We start from the raw sequence: 17065 nt of genomic DNA on the forward strand, positions 1-17065 counted from the left end.
TTAAACTCACCTCAGCAAGTCTTTTGCAATCATTTAACCCGCCGTGAGCAATGCTAAAGTCACTGTTACAAACAGTGCAGTGTGCAAGACTATCATTATGTTTTACTCTTATGAGACAATTGGGTAGGCCTACACTTTTGTGTAGTCTGATGTGAAATGGGCTTAAATGTTCCTTTTTGAGGGGCACTGACTCCTGACGCTCCTGTTCCTAGATACACTGACTGAACTGATTAATTAAGTTTGGGAGAAAAGAGTTAACCTCCTGGGAACCAAGAAAAAAAAGTGTCCAAAAATGTATTTTTTGTTGTGATTTCCTTTCTATTTAGGATTAAAAAAAACATCTTACAATTTTTATTTTTTAAAAATGTATTTTTATTTTAAATTTTATAGCATGTCCCCTGTGGTGGACAAAAGGACCGTTTTAGTATGAAAAGGTAGCCATGAAAATAGACAAAAATGGACAAATTATGCTTTTAGTGGTATTAAATTAAGGGTAAACTTAACCAAATATAAGGGAAAAGGTTATTTATCCTTCTAGACTACTTTATTTGCCTTTTCGGACAGTTGTATTTCTTTTTTCTGGATTGTTCATTTCATTTTCATGTTTTTCTTTCATCTGCGATAATTCATTTTTTAGTCTTACTCTTCCTCGCTATCTTCTTGAGGCACAGGTTCATAGTCCTCATCTCTGTTTCACTCACTCATCACCTGAGAGCTCCAAATCTGACCCCCCCTCATTCATCCTATACAAATGATCTCCTAAATTTCCCAAAAAATCAAAACTTCTTTCAAAATTAATCATATGATTCCTGACATTTTCATTAACAAGACCATATAATGCCATCATAATGAATGCTTAATAAGAAGACACTATTTGATTATCTGTCCTCCTTCCATAAAATGTGCTTGTTTTGATGTCAACCATTTTTGAGAACAAGAAAGAGGAGGTTCCCAGTAACCCAGCCAATCACATGATATATCATTAGAAAGCCCAGGATGTCCTCTTTAAAAGACCACAGGAATTGATAGAATAGCTCAAAGGGGTAAAGGGGTATGCATCTAGAACTTGTGTCCACTACAGAGGACATAGGTCTATGGATTCTGTCTCAGGAAAGCCCACCTACACTGAAAACTGATTGGTTGATTTAGCAAAACAGACCAGGATGCTCTCTGTCTTGGATGCGCTTCAGACACACACTCACCACTCCTCTCTCTCCCTCTCAGTTGTGTGCGCGTTAAACTCAGATGCACACGCGATTTGAAGTCCGGTCTGGCTGGCGTGCTCTTGTTCGCTCTAGGTTCCGGGAGATTTTATGTAATTTGCGGGCGTCAGGAAGCCGCTATCAATATGTGGGAGACTCCCAAAACTTCGGGAGACTTGGGATGTCTAGCTAGACAGCACTTTGTCGCTAGCACAGAATGTACAATGTACCTTAATGTTGTCATGTTTAGCTGACACAAACTCAAAATAATGACCGTATAGATAAAATGTGCATCTCTCTCCTCCCTCCATTGTTGTTTTACGTTTGTGTCGCTGCGTGGTTTTACACGTGAGTTGTCCTCATGCTGAAAACGTGAGCATAGCCTACATGACGTTAATCCCCGAGACAAGAAGAAAGCAAAGAATATATCTTTTTACTAAGGAAAATGACAAAAATAGTAACGCACAGTGACTTAGAAAAGTAACTTTAATCTGATTACTGGTTTGTAAATAGTAGCGCGTTAGATTACTCTTTACCGAAAAAAGTGGTCAAAATAGACTAACGCACTCGTTAGTGACATCACTGGTTAATATGCCATTTCAAACTTAAATGGGATTCTAACTTCAACTTTTAAATCCCCTACACAAATTCTAAATATTCAGTTAAATCAGTGCTGATAAAAATGATTGAAATCCTGACAAATGAAACATCTGAGTATTAAATTATCCATATCATTTTTGCAATCGATCAAATGTTTTGATTCTTAGTAATCAAAACATCTTAGTAATTGCAATAAAACTGTATGCTGTCTTCTGTATTTTCAGCGCTGTGCTGTGATGGTCCAGATCTGTTTGCAAACAAATGGCCGGTGCAATGGAAGCGCTGTGCATTTAAATCATGCCTACGTCACAAAGAAGCCTTCCCATAGCAGCCCCGGCTGAAAAGCGTTAAGTGTGGCGTCCTATAAGAGAGAGCCAAGCCGCCCAGCTCAGTGTATGGAGCCCATGGACTGGACTGAGCCACTCGGGGACGGTCCGGCTCTCTTTACCCTAAAGTCCGCCACTGGGGGCTAATCTCCCCCCAGCCGCCCCCTCATTATCCCTGTTTTCCAATCAAACTGTCATGTCAGTGTGTTGCCATTGTGCCCGGCTGGCGGTCAGGCACGGGGCACCCAGGGCCTTTCTGATGAGTCAGTGGATATGGGGCCACCACAATGGGCCCTGTGCGGAGCCACAATGGCCAGTCTAATTCAGTCTTTCAGCCCTGGGGGCTGCTGAGTGTGCAGGGTTCGGGTGCATTCCACGCCTGCTGAGGGGCCCGGTCCTATAAAAACACTGGGGAAAGGCTGCAGCCCGACATTGATTAGACCGGATCTGTCCCACATCTGTACGTGAGTATGCCACTGTACCCACTGTCTTGGTTGACATGTGAACATCTGGTTCCTGCACATTGGCAAAAGAGTACAAAGCAGCTATATTCACAGCTACAAACAAAAACATAGATAACATCACGCAAAAAAAAAAAAAGCTCGCTCTTGAACAATATTAAATTGGTTCGCCTTGTCCAGGAATCAAGGTTCTCATCTGTTATGTGTGAACGTATTTTGGTCTCCCCAAAAGTCTTTTGGTCTTACCCAAAAGTAAGTGGGTGACTTACTGCTGGTCTTCCTTGTCGCCCCTACTCTACCGGCAGAGAGCCTGGTGACAACAGCAACCATGAATACACAACAACAGATGATGGAGCAGATGGGGCAGTGGAGGATCACTGTCTGGGAGGAGGAGAACTTCCAGGGCAAGCGCTGCGAGTTCATGCTGGACTGTCAGAACATCATGGAGAGGGGCTTCCACAAGATCCGCTCCATCAAGGTGGAGAACGGCGCGTAAGTCTCTCGCTGGATTTTAGCTCGCTGGGATACTCCTGTGCTGCTGACGGGGAACCGTGAAAACTACTTGCGGTGTGGCAGGATTATCACATTTTAAAAGAACCCACATTCTTGGATTTGATTTGTGGACGAGAGTCACCTCAGCTGTGCTGCTCAATATCACACTGCCGTGTTCCAGGCTGGTCTGTAAGGAAAGGGCTACTGTTTCAATTGACCTACAGCCGGAGGACTGCTTATTCATAGATGTGATTGGATTATATAGTTTTGTATTTTTACAACAGTTAAGATGCCTGAGAAGCTTATAAGTACTTAGATATGTGATTTTATGCTACTTATATTATATTATTATTATTAATGATTATATTATATTATATTATATTATATTATATTATATTATATTATATATTCCATGTAATGACCTAATTTGGTCTTCCAATCCCACTGTGAGGACCTGATGACAAGAGAAGGAAATGGTAATGTGTGGGTAAATAAAAGCAGGGCGTAGTTGTAACAGAGCGCTGAAAGGCCAGCTGTCTGATGTGGAGACAAGAGGTGGAGTGACTGATTGCCAGACAAAAGCGTTGGGAAAACAAAGCACAGAGAAAGCATGTGGTGTTTGCTTTGGCCTTTGTGATCCAATCAGCAGCGCTGAACTCGGTGGTGGGTGCTGGGCGCTGTGGTCGGACTGTTTGATTTTTTGACTCATTTTTACCTGCCAGTAAAACCTCCCAATCTTAAAATTCTCTCTCTCTCTCTCTCTCTCTCTCTCTCTCTTTTTTTTTTTTCTCGATCCCTCTGTCTGCCTCTCCCTATTCCAGCTGGGTTGGATATGAGTATCCTGAATTTCAGGGTCAGCAGTTCATCCTAGAGAAGGGCGATTATCCCCGTTATGAAGCCTGGAGTGGAAACAGCAGTTACAGAACCGAACACATGCTCTCCTTCAGACCTATTAAGTGTGCTGTAAGTTTGATCTAAGCAGCATAGTTTTAGTGTGCAGTGTGTGTGCTCACCCTGGGATTCACACACAAATGTGGACACCTCACAGATACACATGCCCACACACACACACACACACACACACAAAACATAGATTTTGCTGTCACTACAATATGAGCTTCGCCGGAAGCAAAGTACTTTGTGCATTTTTGACAAAAGAGTTGATTAATCCAACATACACATACTTCTATTCCATTATATTTCTGTGTACCCTTTCATAAAAACGTGTACTGTATTTGTAACATCATGTTTTCATTGTTTTCATTTCATTCCATTTGACCAGAACCACAGTGACAGCAAAGTGACACTCTATGAGTGTGAAGACTTCCAAGGACGCAAGTTTGAGATGTGCGATGACTACCCCTCCCTTCAGGCCATGGGCTGGTGCAGCAAGGAGGTGCCCTCCATGAAAGTCAACTCTGGAGCGTAAGTCTCCCCTCACACATTCTAGAACATTCCACACTGCTCCTGCATTTCCTGGGAAGCATATCTTCACTCTAATCACAGATCCCTAACCTCAGCGCTCCCATCATGGTCTACTAGTTTACTGCACCATGTCTTTTATTACTGCATCTTTACCATTGTTCATAATACATTTTTACTGAGAGAGGACATGTTTAGAAAGGCTCAGTAGCCTATTTCGGCTCTCCTAGAAGACAACGGCAAAATGAGTTTGTGCCCAGACATCAGACATATGATCTTATAGACGTGGCGGCAGCTGATAAATGAAACACTGGTCTTTCTCTCTACAGCTGGGTGGCCTATCAGTTCCCTGGTTACCGCGGATATCAGTACATCTTGGAGAGGGACAGACACCAAGGAGAGTACAGAAACTACAACGAGTTCAGCACCCAAGCCCACACCAACCAAGTCCAGTCTATTCGCAGAATCCAGCAGTAAGTCCGGCGGCTGTTATGTACCTACCATGCCATACAATGTATTAAAATAGGCAATAAAGACTTTATTCAAACTATGGAAAAAGAGTGCTTGTGACAATTCATTGCTTTTTTTTTTTACCCAAAATAGCTTTATTCTCACATCAAAAGAAGTGGACCTGCCCTGCTAATCGTTTCTTTTTTCTTCCTTTTTTTGTGTCAACATAAAGTCGTTTTCTTAAACTTTCTAGCACTATCGAACTACATTACCTTTTCATGATTCAGCATTAATTTTATTATACTAGCAAGCCTTTTGTTTTTGAAGCATTAATAGATTTCCTGTGTTTATATATTAATGAAGACAGACTGCCTCTTCTTAATAAAGTACTTACAACCAGAATATTTGCATATTATTTGAAGACATTTAAATGTTAGAATAGAATGTGTCTTGTTCATGTCAGATTGTATTTTCTTCCCAATAAACAAAGCACGAGATGACGTGTTAATGCTTCTACCATTTGTTGTTGCAATGTTGTGTTGTGCAGCATGCAATATTACAAAACCATCTAACCCTGCATTCGAATAAGGATAGTATTAGTCAAAATCAATAACTGTATGGGGTATTTCAAGGCCAGATTTGTCTGGTTCACCAAATTTAATTCTATTTCAACAGTTTACCATGAATTGTGTTAGTGTCCATTTTGGTGTAACCCTAATTATGACACAGTGAACCTTATTGTATTACCCAGTTTACCCATCACATGAACAGGACAACCTACCAAATATATATCCTACATGTACTACATGTCAATGCGGATTCTACAAAGCTTTGAGCTGTCCAGGGTGCTGATCTGTGGCTTGAAGCTTACCAGACACACTTCCAGAAATTATAGAAATTACAAACACCTCCAGAAATTGCTTCCGAAATTACATCATAACTTCGATTTTTGAAGAGGAAAGGGAAAAAATCACATACGCATACCAAGGCCTACTTTACTTCCGCGTTACTGTTTTCTGGCGTTTGGCACGCCTCTCACATTTGCTGCGCAATGTGCGCATCCTGTTGAGAATCCGTGTCTTTGTTTGTTTGTCTGCTAACCGTTCCAGCCGCACTGTAAACATCCACGTTGTATTTGGCCTGGAAATAGAAGTTTCTTTTTTAATACCGTCCCACGCCCAGTCCAGGATCTCCTCATCAATGTTCAACTACATACACACCTTTGTCAAATATGCACTTCTAGTTGGACTGATTATAACTGCCGCACACTCTTGGAGTCCTTAAAATCACCCACACGTTTTCGATAGTGGAGGTGAAATTCTCTTCTGGATGTTTTGGTAACCTCACTGGAGGAGGTGAATGACTATGGAAAGGTAATAGGCTACTTGAATCGAGAGCATTAACACAACTACGGAGACGGATTTGTTTTCTATGAATTAATGGCTTGACATTGAAGATTATTAATTTAGTTTATTGTTAACTGTCATAGACCATGGCGACCCGCTTTTACAGTCGGCAACAGGAAGATGCGATGGTCACCAGAGCTACTGCAGTCGATAATTCTATAAGAAGGGATGGCATCAATGTCTAGCTTTCGGGGCTTGTTTTAAGTTGCCTGCGATCTGTATATGGACTCAGGCAGCTAAAGCAAGTCTGGGAAGCTGGAGACCGAACACCTGGGGACAAAGCCAATCTATCAAGTCGCGAGCATGCAGTGATAGGCCTATCTCATCTGGACGGAAACCTCGTCAGGATTGAAGGACCAGAGTTGGAAGAAAACAAACTCTATTAGTGGGCTACGTATGACCAGGAAAACCTTTCAGGAAGTAGCCTAAACTTTTGCCACACATAATTGAAGTGTGTAAATCCAGTTGACATGCAACGGATTTGACGCAAAAATGTGATAAAAAGTAATAAGAAATCTTCGTAATAAAAATGTTATATAAGGCAGCCTATGCTTTGATCACTGTCTTTTGTCAACTTAAGCGTAAGCTATACAGCAACAGTGGTATTTATTTTTTAATCCAATTTGAAAATCATTAGCATGTATTAATCTAAACGGATTTAATTTAGAGCAACAGACATTGGTGGCCACGATTATTTAACACAGTGAGGTGCACAGGGTCCATTTTATCTGGGCTAGGCCCTATAGGTTTGTCACAGACTAATGGCCCATCACTCTGAGCCAATATAGTAATAAGGCATGGTTTTACATTTACAACAACGTTTCACCTCGATTATATGACATGCAAATGTAGCCTAATGTCTGGGATAAAATGTCCTTGTGTACTGAAACGCAGTCAAGCGTGGTTTTAAAGGCAAATACTCTATTCCAACATGGAACAGGCCTTTATGTTTGCAAAGAGGTAAAAAGGCGGAAAAGAGAGAGGATCTGAACTGGTTTCCATGTCAAACACTTCAATTCTCCATAGAAACTCTGATCTTAACGCTGAAACTTTATTAAATCCTGATGGTGGAATCGATAAGGCAGAATTTCTATCGGCTCCTTTTTATTGTGGAGACAGGGAGGGATGACAGAGGTAAATTGCTCTTTTAATTAAAGCAATGCACCAAAGGAAATTGCTGTCTGAATATTGTCTCAGAGATGGAGCTTGTGACAGTTGCCTGGAAACTTCAATCTGTCTCCCATTTATTCCAGATCATAGTTTTGAGATAAAGTTTAATAAAAATCTTTACCCGAATGAAAGCCAACCCTTCCAGATCAACAGACACAATGAGACAGAACTGCGGAGGAAACCTCATGTTTAACATGTATCTCTCAGGTACACTTGCTCTTTTGTATAAAATCGGATTTTTTAGTTCTTACTTATTATATTTCCATGGGCGATTCTTGTAGTTCTCGGATGCTGGGTTGCTCCTGGGCATTGATTGCTTGGCTTTTCAATCTGAAACCCGTCTCTTCTTTTGTCGGAAATCGGATTTCCTTTTTCCTGAACGCGTTTCCTGGCTTCACAGCTCAAGTTCAGGGAAAGCAATAGAAGCTACAGGAGAACCTCGGCACTCTGAGACCTATCACAGCCTTGGATATATTTACATTTATAATTCTTTTTTTGATTTAAATTGTGCTTTTTAATATTTTACTTTATCTTCGCTATATTGACATATTGTTTTCACGGTGTCCCCTTAGAAGCATAAAACATTTTATAGAGATTATTCACATTGGTTAGGCTATTAATAATCCGTGCATTAAATAAATGTTCATCTAGTCATTAATCCCATGTTCAGATCCTTCAGATAATCTTCTGAAAGAGGCTAAAAACGCATCATGGAGCCCTATGAATACGGGAGTGCAAAAAGGTAAGTCATTATTTTCGGGTGCTCTAAATATTGGTAAACACAATTTAAAATGTTGCCCTCCAGCATTAATTCAGTCTACAGAGGGCTGTTATATTAGACCCAAATTATATTAATTTAGCATTAATATTTTTGGTAAATATCTTAATATTCTGGGCACAGCTGTGTTTATTTTCTGATGGTTTATTGAAAAATTAAATACATTACGCAATGAATTACATTACGCATGTCTTTTTTAATTTACTTGTACAGTCTACCGACTCAGTTTCATGAGATTGTGTATTGGCCATTAGTAAAGTCAAATGTCAACAACAGTTGTTAAAGCCAACAACAAATATATGATAACAAACGTGATTTCCATATTATTATTATTTTTTTATTTAAATGTTATAGTGAGATCCATTTGAAATTATAAATTCAAGCTTGGTGCACGTTCTCTTTGGCACGTCTTTTGTTTTGTCTGTCAAACATGTTATTTTTGCATTTATTCAATTACATGGTATCAAATTTTATTTCAGGAAGTGGACAAATTCAGCTCTGGCAGTTTCTCCTCGAGCTCTTGTCGGACAGTTCCAACATATCGTGCATCGCATGGGAAGGCACCAACGGGGAATTTAAACTTATCGATCCGGACGAAGTGGCCCGTCGATGGGGTGAGAGGAAAAGCAAGCCCAATATGAACTACGATAAACTTAGCCGAGCTCTCCGCTACTACTACGACAAGAACATCATGACAAAGGTGCATGGAAAGCGCTATGCCTACAAATTTGACTTTCACGGTCTGGCACAAGTGTGTCAACCTTCGTCGACCGAACAAGCCTTTTATAAGTTCCAGAGTAATTTCACACCGCTGCCGTTTTCAGGCATTTCCAAGCTCAACCTGATGGCTCCAGCCGTTAGTCACTCCGGATTCTCCTACTGGCCAGGCTCCCCGCCGACTCTTTACCACAGTCACAACTTGCAACCTTCTGGGCCCTTTGGCACCGTATCTGCGCCTCATATCAGCTGCGTCAACAACATCAATAACTTAAATAATTTAAATAATATTAATAGTCCTTATAATTGAATACCGTTTGAGTTAGAGATGTGGATTAGATAAAATTGCCTGGGTAAAGAGAATGTAAAAGTTGTAACAATACACGCAAATTTCCTGCGGCACAATAAAGACCTATATAACTTAATCGAAACTGCCCATCCATCCTTAAGCAATATTTTGTAATGACATTTGACTCACTTAAAAACGACGAATTGCCATAATGACATTTAAACAGAAATGTAGGCCTACTAAACAATTTATTTTAACTTGCAGAGATGCGTGACCTATTAGCGCCATCTCATGGCTGAAAAGCGCTAGGCCTACTTCGAAGAGGACGCGAGGACTGGTCTATAGCTGCATCCAAACTCTCTTTTAGACAACGACAATACATACAACTACTCGGCCATTTGACATGTTATTGTAGGCCTGCCCACAAAAAGCGTAAGATCGTTGCTATTTTTCTGTAATGTTCAGTTTACAGACAGAGGAAAAATATAGATTTCATATTAATCAGGGAGACCTTCAGGAAACGATAGGCCTGTAGTTTTCAACTGGGCCTATGGGAGTCATTTTTTATTACTCCGCTCAATGAAAATCAGATGGTAATATGTTAGGTTACAGGTTGCTAGTGGTCCTCTAATAGAAAGGGTGGATGTAGAAGCCGTCAAGTTCTATAGGAGGCAGTGCAGTCATCAACCTAAAACCTAAAGAACATTCAAACAAAATGATAATATAGGATTCCTTTTCAAATCAATTAAAACAGCCTCCAGTTAAAATAGCATCACCGAAACCGACCAACACCAATAGATAGGCTAGACCCACCCAGAAGCGCACCAGGCCTCGTTGCGGCATTTCTAAAATGTAAAGTAGCCACCTTACTGGGTTACACTCCTCTTGCAAAACAAATAGGAAGACATACAGTTTGGAGCTTTACAGAACATCTAAGAAGGTGTTCCCATTCATGGCGATTTGCTGTCCAATCGTTTTTATTGTTGGACTTAAAGACTACGTTTTACGTAGCTCCGACACTGTTTAGGCTATCAGTGGTAGCCTACCGCCTTTCTAATAAGCCTCATTTTCACTATAATGTATTTGCTATATAGGCGACACGCATTATTTCATTAGAGGCTACAGTTTAATGTGCAGTTGGTGACAATGTTTTTAACAAGCCCTCCTATTAAAAATATGTGGCCCATGCTATTTTAATGGTCTATCTATGTTCTATGTTTGTGATATGTTTGGAGTAAAAGTTGTTTTATAACGTGTATTGTTGTCATTTTCCTCAGTAATAAAGTTAGACGACAACATTGATGGTTATGGACGTCAACAATAATAAAAAAAGATTTGATGAAACATTTTTAAAATTAAATTTGTACTGCTTGTTTAGCCTACATACCATTATATATCTGAGAAACAGGCCACACAATTCACAAAATTTAGTCGATAAAGGAAGGTTACACACAACTCGATTGTCAATAGCATCAAGAAGATCTAAACCCGTAGTGACCACAAGGTGGCACCAGAGAACAGCGATTTGTCTTACAAAACCAACAGCCATCGCCTCATCTCTCCTCACTCTTCATTTGAGTTTGAGTACCGTGTAAAGTGTAAGAGCAAGTGTAGAGCAAGTGTAAAACGGCAAGAAAAGAGATTATGTTTTCTGAGTCAAAATGTATTATTCACTACTTTAGTAGAACCTACATGAACCTACTTGCACTATTTAACATAGGTCTGCCATGTTACACGTATAGAAAATGATATACTTGATTTCAATTTGACATAAAACATTTGGTTGGTCTCGTAAGTAAATAAGGTAACTCAGAAAATGCTTTAATGACTGCGCCTAGATTGAGAGAGGAGGGGGCTGATAAGGAACCGTCCAGCTTATGTGACTTGCATATCAATAGAACCTTCAGAGAACTGGCTCTATTGATGGCAACACCAATGCCTGTTCTGTCACATTGAATGCATTTCAAGTCCAGACTTCTGCCTGCCTCACCAATGGACTATGCCAAGAGAGGCAAACTAGCCACTATAGAAGCTCAGGGTTTCCAAAAAGGGTTCTATTCCCTGAAACAGTTGCAAGAAATGTTCATTAAAATCAGACAAGTCCTTCTGCACTGGCAAGTGGGTACTAATGCTATTTAAACCACATATACCAACATTTTTAATCAAAGAACACTATAACTGTAGCAGTGAATATCTATATATAAAAATATAAAAAATGTATCCTGTGCGAACATGCACAGAAAGCATGTAAGGCTTGGAACATGCAATACTGTAAAGTAAAGGTATACATCGCTAATGAACCAGGTCAAATCGGGCTTTTAAGAGGCTCCCGGCAGAGAATACTGAATTGGAGAGAGTGTCGGAGTTAATCTTCACATTAGCTGTGCTAAGTAGGATCAGTCATCTCCCTCCTTACATAACACAGTAGTGTGGGGATGTGGGGTTTCCAGGATGAGGTAGGCTAAGACCAGACAAAAACATGATTTTCAGCCAAGGACATACAAAACAAAACCAGGTTACATTTACTTTCTGATAGGGCCCTCATGACTAATCAGTGTTTCAGTGAATTGTTCAGCGTCATCTGTAATGAAAAGTACATATAGGCATTTTTGTTGCCCAGTTCATTTAAAAACAAAACAATGGCATAACAGTTTTTTTTATTGTCAGTAAAAATGTAAAAAAAAAAAATAGGCAGAATATGTGCCAGACTTGAACAAATGAGGGCGACTTCAGTGAAAGCCAACTGAAGATAAATGTGGAGCAGGTACTTTCTATAAGAAGGTGTTGGCTGTGCAGTGCAGCTTCAGTGCTCCCTGGAGATCACTAAAGCCCAGGCTTCTAAAGTGTCGGAGCCATTTTCTGACTCACTCGCTATCAGTGGGAAGCACTGCAACCAAGCCTCTCAAAGAGTTCAGTCACAGCAAAGCACACCTACCCACCCAGTCTCTAAATATATCCCTCTGCAGCACAATGCCACAGAGACGAGGGATGAGGGAAATGTTATTGACCCAGTTATGGTGTCCTGCAGTAGAAACGTGTGTGATTTGGATTTTTATTTGTTATGCAGTCGTCAGATTTCAAGTATTTCACATTCAGGTGCACATTGCAAGCAGACAGAACATGTGGGAAAAAAACACAGCTAATTTTGTTACATACCCTCATGAGAAATAAGGAGGGGCGTTTCTTTGTGCTATTTATAACATCCCCACACAGCCCTAGATGCTATTGGAACAATGCACAGACCTATAACCACCTATGCACTGATTGACATAATGAATGGGAGGCAGGTAGCTTGAGGACTGAGCTCCCTCTGGACTGTCATCAAGGCTTATATAAGCAGCCCCATGGCACATAATGCAATGATACCTTTTACAGTTAGATGACGCACAGATTCAAGGAAAGCATTTAATTTAGGTTGGACTGCAGAGATCATACTTTGATTGCCAAAAGCTTATCAGATAGTGACTCCTGTATAGGGCTTTACGTGTCTATTTTTAGTTAAAAAGAAGAATGGTCATAGACTATACTGTATGTGTTTGTAGTTTATATGTTTAGATAAAAGTGGTAGTTTCAGTTTTAGTATCATCCATAGAAAGTGCTATACAGGCCATTTTAGTTGATATTGATGAAAATAAGAATAGCTGGTATAATTCCCTCTGTGGTAACTGACTGACACTAGTAAACATGGATCTGACCCATAGAGGAGAAACTCCTGGTGATGTCCCCATTCATTACTCAGGCCAGGTCAGCATCACTGAACACTGACTCTTACCTGAAGCAGCCCATTCATGCAAGGATGGGATAAAGTGAGATTAGACTTCCCACATATAGCTGAAGGTTCAGCCGGCTGCAAATACTGGAGTAATCTTGTAGACAGATTAACAGCTATATTAGACTGAGAGATACAGTAAGAGAGAAACAACCACCACAACAAGTAGGAAGGTGACGTGACAAGTAGGAAGGTGACGTGAAATGATTGAAAATTATAAAGAATGGCATAATCATCCCATCTACTCCTTAATCTCTTTGCCTGCTGTACACACTAATTTAACAGGCTGTGCCAGTGAAGGCACCCACACACTATATTAAAATTAAGCCTGCCTTTTCAGGTCATTCAGGGTTGATACGATCAGATATTATGGTCCATTTGTCCATTAGCTTCAGTATGGTGTTGCATTATTTTCATGCACTAAAGTAAACATACTGATTTCAGATACCAGATTGATACGGGAACAGGTAAGGTTCTGTAGCACAATGGCCGTAATGTCTACAGAATTATCAGTTGATCTGTTGGTCATCCCTGATCATATTACAGTAGGCCTAGGCTACTATTCAATCCTGCAATCCTCTTGTCCCTGATCATACTAGGCCTACTCTCCACTGGAATCCTCTCATTTTGTCTTGCCTTCACTTTGTTGAAGGGCTAATGTTGCTAGTGTAGCAGCAGTTACGAACTTTCCATAATTAAAGTAAATGAAGCATTTGTTGCATGTCCAGATGAATGAATATAGGGCCTACCCAACTGTTTACACAGATACTGCAATAATGCCTCATGCCTGCAGCAACTTGGGCTCAGCGATCCTGTGGTTACTATAGAGACGGAAGCAGAATATGCAGGCGATCTTGGATCACACGTCCCTCTGAGCCAGAGAAGAGGCAGAGACTGCAGCAAATTCTGTCCAATAAACTCAAAGATCATTCATGCTGCCTGTTTTATTCACAAAATCTTGGGGATTCATTCATTCATTCTATCTCTTGAAACCATGACATAACAAGATTCTCAATAGCAGATGCTGTGTAAGTGATATAAGTGGTTAGATGACATACACTAAGGTGCAGAGACTGCATCAAATATAATTTATAATCAGAATCTTGTGATGTTAATAGTTTACTGTTATAACAGGTTCACAAAAAGTAAATGTCATTAGTCATTTGTCATTAGTCATTATTAGGTAATCATTTGTCATTAGTAGGTAGGCATTATGGTGTGCTTTGGGGAAAATAATGGTTGAATTACAATTCAGCACCAAGGCTAGTAACTAGGCGAGGCGGTCAAGCCTCATAAAAATACAAGATACAAAAATGTACAGTATTTGTATAAGTTTTTTTATTGTTCATGTGTTCAGCAGTTGTCAGGTCTTCAAACTCCGTATACAGTTCACATATGCAGACAGTGCACAAAATGTCAGTGGACTGTGAAAGCAACGAGGTAGGCTATTTTTGTAACCATAAACCTTGTGTAGTGTTTGCCTTTAGAGAAGGCTGTGAGATCTCCTGTAAAATAACATTTTATTCAAGTGGATTAAAAAGAACAACATCAAAACCCGTATGTCATTGAGATACAGTCTAACATAGGAGCTGCATGTCTTTAGAGGGGAAATGTTGATTCCAAGTTTAAAAGGGCAGTTTATAAGTTCCAGCTTAATAGCTCATATTCATGCCTGTTGAATACAGATGTTACTGTTCTGAAATGGATCACGGTCTATCTGTTCTAGTAAACAGGCCTACAAAAATAGGCATATTGACAAATCAGCTGAACTGATTTCATAGGAAAATTAGCTAATCTTTACCAATAGAGAGTAAAATAAAACCACAAAACATTCATATCAGCAACAAATATACAACATATCAAGAGTTGTTTAAAACAACCTCTATTGGCACATTGGACATCTTGTCTTCAAAAATGTATTTTTGAAGTTAAACAAAATGGACGTGCATTCTGGCCAGGCCAGGGCCAGCACCTTGGATAGTTCCCCATGTCATCTGTACAGCAGCACTGCCTTGAAATATTTGTGTTCTTATGAACAAGGAAAAACAGTAACATAATTGGAAACACTACGTTTCAGAGCAGTATTCTTCACAGTATTGCACCACAGAGCTACATCTGATGAGCAAGTTCATAAACACAATCTTTTCGGCATGCAAATACTGTAGGCTAGTCCAACCGGTGACAGAACACTGGTTTCTAGATACAGGCTTCATATATCCCTATTAACACTGTTTTTAAAAAAAAATAAAATAAAGATCAAAGGTCCCTGCCAAATATGCCACCCGAATGAGACAAACAGATATCGTAGCCTATAGCACGTAATCTCCATACTATCAGCAAAGCATTCAAATGATAGGACACTCAACGATCTATGTCACTTCCCTTTGCATCTTTTGACACACTCTCGCCTTTGAGTTCCTGAAATACCTCAGTGAAAAAATGTGGATCAATGTTGATTTGCATCATTTGATCACTCATGTTATCAATGACACTTAGTGACAGATCCCAGAAAGTATCCTTGTTACCCTCCACAATGAAGGGGCTGAGAGGGTAAGAGATTTCGTTGCCCATGTATGAGTAAGCCAGGTACAGGCAGGTAAGAAAGATGCCATGAAGTTCGCCTCGGGTGTCAACATCTTCAGTGACCGTTTCTCGACAGATCAAGTAGACAAACACCAGGCTAGCTGGTGTGATGAAACCCTGATCCTGCCAGCCTTGTAACAGAAGGGTTCGGTCTACATTTCGGAACCAAATGACAACTTCGTTCGCACTGAGTGCTTTGAGTTTATAACATCTTCTGCAAAAAAAATCTCCGAGGCAAAGCAGAAGCTCGCCAGTCGATGCTTGGACAATCACCTTCCTGGGAGAGACGAGGGATAGCTTGCTGGATTGTTTTTGCACAGCAATGATCCTTTTGCCACTGTGAGAGGGTGTCAGTGATTGAGTTGGTGGAGGGTTCTGTGCTGGTACTGGTTCTGGACTCAAGTGCTCTCTTTTCTTCAGATTTTCGTTATTCAATTGCTCCACCTGATTTTCATTGGCTTGTAGCTGGCAATCCGGGTTAACTTTTTTGGTATTCTTCGACGACGAGGTAACATATCTTTTAAACGACAAGGCTGATTCCAGTACAGAATGTTTCTTAAGGCTTTTCTCGGTAGGCTCGGGTCCATTGACCACGATAGTTGTCTTCCGAGATGACGGAGATATTGAGAGAATGGTACCCATTTCTGCAGCTGGATGGATGTCACTTGGTGGGATCCGGAGATGTAATTTCCCAGAAGTAATGTCACGCTGGTCAGCAGTGGTGTTACCTCGCACGTCTCATTTCTATTGTAGCAGGCAGTTCTTGAAGCGATGCAGGGGGTTGTAAGTATATACCCGCTCAAGAGGCTCCTTGACACCGATTGCAATCTTCAGCTATGGTCGCAGAACTGCTCTGAAGAGCAGCAACTCGCGGTACAGCAGACACAAGTGTAATCTATTTCAGTAAACCGGGATTAGTGGATTCTGTCTAATGAGCCAACCAACCTCACGATGTCTCATCAGATTGACTGGGGAATGGAACCAATTAGAGAGCCCATTTTAAATGAGGAGCCTTGGTTTACCTTTTTTGACTCTTTGAATGTTATTGCTTTCTATCTGAATCTCCATAAAAAAAACATGAACCTCTCTATAGCCTGTGGCGAATCTCTATAAAAATGACTGAATCACCAAAATACCTACATGTTTGTCACAAAGCATGGGCGCCATGAATGCATATAGTTTATCATCATTATTTTGGTAATGGTAATTTTTGAAACTCACACTTTCTATTCTGATCAAGAATAATAATAATAAAACAAAACAATGCATCAATGCATCAACGACAAAAGGTTCACGGGTGGCCTGTGGCCAACACATTCTAAGACTGCCAGCTAATTAGGCAAGCAGGGAGGGAGAGTCTGTTACATGACTGGTGCTTAAAGTGTCCCTTCGTTAGCTTT

General features: G+C 40.3%; 3 protein-coding genes and 1 long non-coding RNA gene across 5 annotated transcripts; 3 read left to right on the forward strand and 1 right to left on the reverse strand.

The window, feature by feature from the left end:
• The first annotated feature begins 2487 nt into the window (after window positions 1-2487).
• Window positions 2488-5339, forward strand: cryba2b (crystallin, beta A2b). Of its 2 annotated transcripts, none has more exons than XM_048239461.1 (6): window positions 2488-2588; window positions 2895-3081; window positions 3903-4044; window positions 4364-4506; window positions 4833-4976; window positions 5107-5338. In XM_048239461.1, the coding sequence occupies exons 2-6, from the start codon at window positions 2918-2920 to the stop codon at window positions 5144-5146; spliced, it is 633 nt and encodes a 210-aa protein (XP_048095418.1). In that variant the 5' UTR covers window positions 2488-2588; window positions 2895-2917; the 3' UTR covers window positions 5147-5338. The 2 variants fall into 2 exon arrangements, with proteins under 2 accessions (XP_048095418.1, XP_048095419.1); XM_048239462.1 differs by having other exon boundaries at window positions 2553-2592; window positions 5107-5339.
• A 912-nt stretch (window positions 5340-6251) lies between these two features.
• LOC125291583 lies at window positions 6252-6903 on the forward strand. Its single transcript, XR_007193032.1, has 2 exons — window positions 6252-6326; window positions 6443-6903. It is a non-coding gene; the product is annotated as an uncharacterized LOC125291583 (long non-coding RNA).
• Window positions 6904-7032: 129 nt separating this feature from the next.
• fev (FEV transcription factor, ETS family member) lies at window positions 7033-10569 on the forward strand. Its single transcript, XM_048238404.1, has 3 exons — window positions 7033-7736; window positions 8200-8271; window positions 8787-10569. The coding sequence occupies exons 1-3, from the start codon at window positions 7655-7657 to the stop codon at window positions 9332-9334; spliced, it is 702 nt and encodes a 233-aa protein (XP_048094361.1). The 5' UTR covers window positions 7033-7654; the 3' UTR covers window positions 9335-10569.
• A 3836-nt stretch (window positions 10570-14405) lies between these two features.
• On the reverse strand, window positions 14406-16622 carry cdk5r2b (cyclin-dependent kinase 5, regulatory subunit 2b (p39)). The gene has a single exon (XM_048239516.1). It carries the CDS (start codon window positions 16305-16307, stop codon window positions 15444-15446), a length of 864 nt encoding a protein of 287 aa, XP_048095473.1. The 5' UTR covers window positions 16308-16622; the 3' UTR covers window positions 14406-15443.
• Window positions 16623-17065: the final 443 nt, after the last annotated feature.

Source organism: Alosa alosa, chromosome 3, assembly GCF_017589495.1.
Source record: "Alosa alosa isolate M-15738 ecotype Scorff River chromosome 3, AALO_Geno_1.1, whole genome shotgun sequence".
Lineage (NCBI taxonomy): Eukaryota > Metazoa > Chordata > Actinopteri > Clupeiformes > Clupeidae > Alosa > Alosa alosa.

Coding starts and splice junctions, on each gene's coding strand:
- cryba2b (XM_048239461.1), top strand. CDS start 2,918: ATGAATACACAACAACAGATGATGGAGCAGATGGGGCAGTGGAGGATC. Junction 4,507..4,832: donor ATGAAAGTCAACTCTGGAGC/GTAAGTCTCCCC, acceptor TTCTCTCTACAG/CTGGGTGGCCTATCAGTTCC. Junction 4,977..5,106: donor TCTATTCGCAGAATCCAGCA/GTAAGTCCGGCG, acceptor TACCCAAAATAG/CTTTATTCTCACATCAAAAG.
- fev (XM_048238404.1), top strand. CDS start 7,655: ATGAAAGCCAACCCTTCCAGATCAACAGACACAATGAGACAGAACTGC. Junction 7,737..8,199: donor GTTTAACATGTATCTCTCAG/GTACACTTGCTC, acceptor TCCCATGTTCAG/ATCCTTCAGATAATCTTCTG. Junction 8,272..8,786: donor GAATACGGGAGTGCAAAAAG/GTAAGTCATTAT, acceptor ATTTTATTTCAG/GAAGTGGACAAATTCAGCTC.
- cdk5r2b (XM_048239516.1), bottom strand. CDS start 16,307: ATGGGTACCATTCTCTCAATATCTCCGTCATCTCGGAAGACAACTATC.